Genomic DNA, 5,876 nt, shown 5'->3' on the forward strand with positions numbered 1-5,876 from the left:
CATTGCAGTCAGAACTGCAGCATCACTCCCAATCTTCCGCCGTAGTCTGAAAACCCACCTTTTCAGACTCCATCATGGCCCATAGCACTTACCCCACCCCCTTAGATAGCAATTCTGTAGACTTAGATAGCATTTGATACAGACTTATAGCATGTTATGTAGACAGCACTATAATTGCATTGTATGTAGTCATAGCACGTCATAGTACATAATGTATAGCATAGTAGTATAGATGTATAGTTTATATGTATATAGTTTCATTATAGATATTCCACTGTTACTTTCTTAGCTTACGCATGTTTCATGATAAATGTTTTTATGTGATGTATTCCCATGCTTTTTTGTTCTTGCTTAATGTAAATCGCTCTGGATTAAGAGCGTCTGCTAAATGCCTAAATTGTAAATTGTAAATATATATATATATATATATCAGATTTTAATTTTCAACTAAATTACAACTTTAGTCCAACGTCGGAGCCCAACATTAATTCAATGTCTACACATAGCATCACTGATTAACTTCAGGACAACGTTGGATTAATAATAACGTCAATCAAATTTTCACTTTCAACCAAAATACGACTTATTTCCAACGTTGCAGTTCAACGTTGTTCTGACGTTGTTCTGACGTCCCGTGAGAGACGCTGGTCGTCGTGAAGTCATCGTCCAACCGTCGTGTCCAACAATATAAATATTCAAATTTGGGTATAATCTTGCTTTGATATGTGGTTTTGAAAAGACAATGGATTATACTGGACCGTTTCTGTGCATGAGGAGAATTCGACGAAAAACGCCAGAGCTATAAGGTAAGACAGTGGTTGACTTGATTGATTTGTCCATTTGTGAATATTTAGATTTTTCTAATACGTACCAAATGCTTAATTGGTATCATGTTTTTTTCAAAACAACCTCAGCTATAAGACCCAACACTATTTATTTCACTTTGACATGCTATAAAAGCATTTTGGAACCCGAAATACATAAATAAATACAAATCAGATGTGAAAATTTGAATATTTCCGTCTATAAAAAGCAGAAAACATGCTCACTAACTTATTTTGAAGCTAGGGAAGTTGGATTATAGTTTGAACATGTCAAAATAATAGTCAAGTTGAATTAAACCAAGTCTATGGACACATTTCTACCACAAATGCATGTAAAAACCAATAGGTGTCGTTCTTCCAAAAAGGCACACATTTTATATAGACTTTATCGTATATCTCCATGAAAACATGGTATATTTCTACAAGATAGATGAAAGTCTAAAAAAATAGACATTTATTAACAGTTTACAGAAGTACTTCTAAATTGCAGTATTGGTATACTTTTTCTTAAAGGGATAGTTCAGATTTGTTTAACTTAAGCTGTATGAAATACTTATACCATTAATATAGTGGTTGCAACTGCATTAATTGATTGCCCGAGTCTCGTGTGGTGGGAGTTCAGTTTTGACCCCTCTATCACACAGAACTATGTTTTTTGTGTCCATATCACTACGCCCAAAAAAGAGTTAAATATATTTTAGAAATAGGTCAACAATACAAATGACGTTAAGGTTTTGTGGATTAATTTACTTTTAAATGCGTGGCCCCTACTTAATATTCACCAAACCAGAGCAGAAATCCCACCACAGGACTCGGGGCAATAAATTAATACAGTAGCAACCACTATATTAATGGCAAGTATTTCAATACAGCTTCAGTCAAAAGAAATCTTAACTATCCCTTTAAGTAAAACAATTGAGTAATTTTTCCACCACTTGTTACAATTTACAATTTAGGCATTTAGCGAAGCTCTTAATCCAGAGCGATTTACATTAAGCAAGAAAAATAAAAATGCATGGGAATACATCACATAAAAGCATTTATCATGAAACATGCGTAAGCTAAGAAAGTAACAGTGGAATATCTATAAGGGGGCTAGGCTAGGGAAAGTGCTACGGGCCATGGTGGAGTCTGAAGAGGTGGGTGGGTTTTCAGACTACGGCGGAAGATTGGGAGTGATGCTGCAGACAGTTCTGACTGTGATGGGAAGTGCATTCCATAGTTTTGGAGCCAGAAGGGAGAAGAGAATGTTTCCTTCCACTTTCCTCTGTGTACCAGCAGAGGGGGCTCAAGTACCACCAGTGGTAGGCCTACTATAGTACCTAGAAGCTCTGGTCTAAAAAAGCACAGCGCTGCATTCTGACGCTCGGTGTTGATTTCGTCGACTAAAACTGTTCGTCGTCGAGTAGGTCTACCTTTTATTCACTGACGAAAACTATGATGACTAAAGCTGAGACTGATATAGGCTATTGACAATTTCGTCAACACATAAAAACTAGACTTAAAAATGTTAGGAAGGGACTATAGTGGACAAGATATCCAGTATATAATGTGACGCGTTGTGAGCTTGTAGATCGGCTATTTTCAGCAAGTGTAATTTAAGCATCCATTTCGACGGCATCAAGCCCCGCCAAAATACATCAACTATAGATTTAGTCGACTAAAATCTCATGACATTTGGTCGACTAAAAACAAAAGACTGACTAAAAAACTTAAAATCTAAAATGTTGCTGTCAAAATCAATGAGCTGCTTTGAAGTCAAACATTTTTTATAAAACATAATCTTTCTGGGGGGGGGGGGGGGCGGTGGGGGGGTGAGAACGTTTGATAACCACTGCTATAAAAAAATAAATAGCTAAATTATAAAACAATGCTTTTAGTAGGGAGGGGGGAGGGAGGGGGGGTGCTGTCGACGTCACACGCAGCCAGCTGTGTGTGTGTGTGTGTGTGTGTGTGTGTGTGTGTGAGCGTGTGTGTGTGTGTGTGTGTGTGTGTGTGTGTGTGAGTCCTCTGCTCCGTTCATTTCAATCATGTGCGTGCGACACACACACACACACACACACACACACACACACACACAGAGGTGGGAGGACTGCTGTGGCTGGCTGGGAGTCTCTCTCTCTCTCTCTCTCTCTCTCTCTCTCTCTCTCTCTCTCTCTCTCTCTCCCTCTCTCATTCCTTCCGAGCAGCCCTCAGTGAGAGAACGCTAAACAAACACAGCGTCGAGGCGACAGTTTTTTTCCCCTGCTCTTCAAACCTTCACCAGATCTGTTTCTGCAAGAAGGAGGAGGAGGAGGAGGATTTAGAACAAGCAGCAGCAACAAACCCTACAGTAGCGTAGCTTTGATGCTGTTCTTCTCCTCCGCCAGCAGCCTGCTGTGTTAGAGCTGCTAACAGCCAGCAGACACAACTAAACTGAGCCTCCATACATACATGGATCATCAGCCACACTAGAGCGGAGAGAGGAGGCAGCAGTGGCCGCCAGGCAGATACCCAAACCCCGCAGAGAGGAGGCAACAGTGGCCGCGAGGCAGTCACCTAAACCCCGCAGAGAGGACTCGGAGGCAGCACTATAGCCTCCAGGCAGACACCAATACCCCGCAGAGGAGGCAGCAGTAAGCCGTCAGGCAGACACCTAAACCCCGCAGAGAGGAGGCAGCAGTGGCCGCCAGGCAGACACCCAAACCCCGCAGAGAGGACGCAGCACTAGCCGCCAGGCAGACACCCAAACCCCGCAGAGAGGACGCAGCACTAGCCGCCAGGCAGACACCCAAACCCCGGGGGCTGCAGAGCTGGACTGACCGCTCTCTGGACGTACGGTTTGTCTGGATGTGGAGGAGCCTTTCTTTGGTTTGGTTTGAGAACTGAACAACCTTCTTAATTTCGGACTACAACAGGCTTTAACTACAGCACCTTAATTAATTCGCTCGTTGCGCACGGTAAGCGTACATAAAGACGCGTTTATTTCCCCACCACCATCATCATCCTCATCATATCCTCGCCAGGATAACACGTATTATTGTGCCTGCAAACCTCCGGCGGTTCTTCCGTTCACAGACTGGAGGAACCAGAGACCGGATTGATTGATGAATCGCTGCATTTGATTTTCGCGTACGTCGCTCCCTGTGTGAACACAGGCCAGACGGTGTGATATCTATGGTGGTGGTGATGTCGCTGGTCGCCGGTAGAGCCAACAACATGCCGCTGGCGACACACGGATTGGTGCTTCATTTCTTCTGCCTGCTGGGATTTCTGCACAGCCTGGAGGTGATGGTCCCACAGCCGGCGATGGATGGTGAGAACAACACACACACACACACACACACACACACACACCCCTACACACACACACACACACACACACACCTCTTGTTCCAATATTGTCGTTGAAAATGAACATATGTTTTATGTAATATACAAATGAGTTAATGAGAACAACTGACTGTCAAAACATTGTTAGGCCTATTTCATTTTGTAGACGACCGTGTGTGTGTGTGTGTGTGTCACTGTGTGTGTGTGTGTGTGTGTGTGTGTGTGTGTTGAAGCAGACTCTTGTCTCCACGCCACACGTGAACGTGTTGCAATGCCAGATCAGTGTGTGTTTGCTTGGCACAATGCGCCTAGACAGACCTACTGTGTGTGTGTGTGCGTGCACGTGTGCGTGTGTGTGTGTGTGTGTGTGTGTGTGTGTGTGTGCATGCAGTGTTGGTTATACTATATGTGGCTTATTATTATAAGCCCCCCCCCACCCCTTTCCCCCCTCACTGTATATTATCCTTTCCCTTTTGACCTCCTTTTATGATGATTTCCTGTTTTTTTGTGATTAAGGCTAAAAGTGTATATTTGTACGTCTCTAAATGTTGTGATGAATTGAGCATGGTGGACCCTGTTGTAAACCAGTGTAGTGCTTTATCAGTGCGACGTCCACAGTAACGGTCTCTGTATTGAGTTGTGCTTTCATTTGAAATACCCACTGATCAATCAATAAATCAATAGGTCTGCCTAATATCCTATGAAGTCAGTTGATGGCGTGTGAGATATCGGTGAGATATCAGAAGCCAACTATAGTCTGTAATTAAATCAGGACAATTCACTATAGGCTACTACTAGTGACAAACTGGCAGCAATTTGCAACTCTAGATTATTTTATAAAGGGATGAATCTAGAGTTGCAAGACCCTCCATTGACTCCCTAACTCATCCACGTTTGCGTTTGCGATCTGCTTGTCTTAAACCATTCTGAACGGGAACCCATTCTGGTGTTAGCATCATGTTATGCTTTAGCTATTGAAAAATAGCAGATCTACAAGCTCATAGCGCGCCACCGAGTGGCGCGCTATGAGCTTGTAGGTCTGCTATTTTTGAAAAATCGAAGAACGACTGACATTTTTAGAATCTGATCTCAGGTCAGAATGGGTTTAATCAGACCAGTGTGTGTCCAGTGGAAACCTGGTATGAATCTGATCTCAGGTCAGAATGGGTTAAACAACGTTGCAGCTCTTCTAGGCCAAGCTTGAATGATCCTCTTTCACTCTGCCGAGCTTTGGTTTCACAGTAATCCACCATAGACATGTTATGAGCTACTTTCTGCCAAGAGATTCTGTGCAAGTGATTCTTTCTGAAGTGGTGGAGTTTGGAAGCACTCGTCGTAAGTCACTGAACGGCCCTGCCGTGCCAACTGTTTCACATTTGCACATAATGCAGGAGGCAGCAGCGCGACCCCCTTAAAAAACGAGCGCTTCCAAACTGCAACACTTGGAAAAATAATCACCGGCACAGAATGTCTTGACAGAAAGCATAGCTCAAGTCATAACACTTCTACGGTGGATTTTTATGAAACACTCACTTTGCAGATTGAAAGAGTATAATTCGAGGTTGGCCTACAGCTGCAATGTCGGTGAGTCTCTGATGTCGTTTAAGACGAGCAGATCACAGACGCACATTGGATGAATGGGTAGAGTCAATGGAATGGAGGGTGTTGCAACTCTGGATTCATCCCATTCTAAAAAGAAATCGAGGGTTGCAAATTGTGGCTATAGTGACAGACCTGTCT

General features: G+C 43.0%; 1 protein-coding gene across 1 annotated transcript in view; it reads left to right on the forward strand.

The window, feature by feature from the left end:
• Window positions 1-3,031: 3,031 nt before the first annotated feature.
• Window positions 3,032-5,876, forward strand: part of LOC308335891 (CD320 antigen-like) — a gene marked incomplete at its 3' end in the record, with an annotated part of 65,382 nt that continues 62,537 nt past the window's right edge. Inside the window, exon 1 of the mRNA XM_080793110.1 lies at window positions 3,032-4,119. Coding sequence (XP_080649236.1) covers window positions 3,981-4,119 — 139 coding nt within the window. The 5' untranslated portion in view covers window positions 3,032-3,980. The remainder of the gene's footprint in view (window positions 4,120-5,876) is intronic.

The sequence above is a fragment of the Protomyctophum bolini genome (assembly GCF_963924005.1).
Source record: "Protomyctophum bolini genome assembly, chromosome: 20".
Taxonomy (NCBI): Eukaryota; Metazoa; Chordata; class Actinopteri; order Myctophiformes; family Myctophidae; genus Protomyctophum; species Protomyctophum bolini.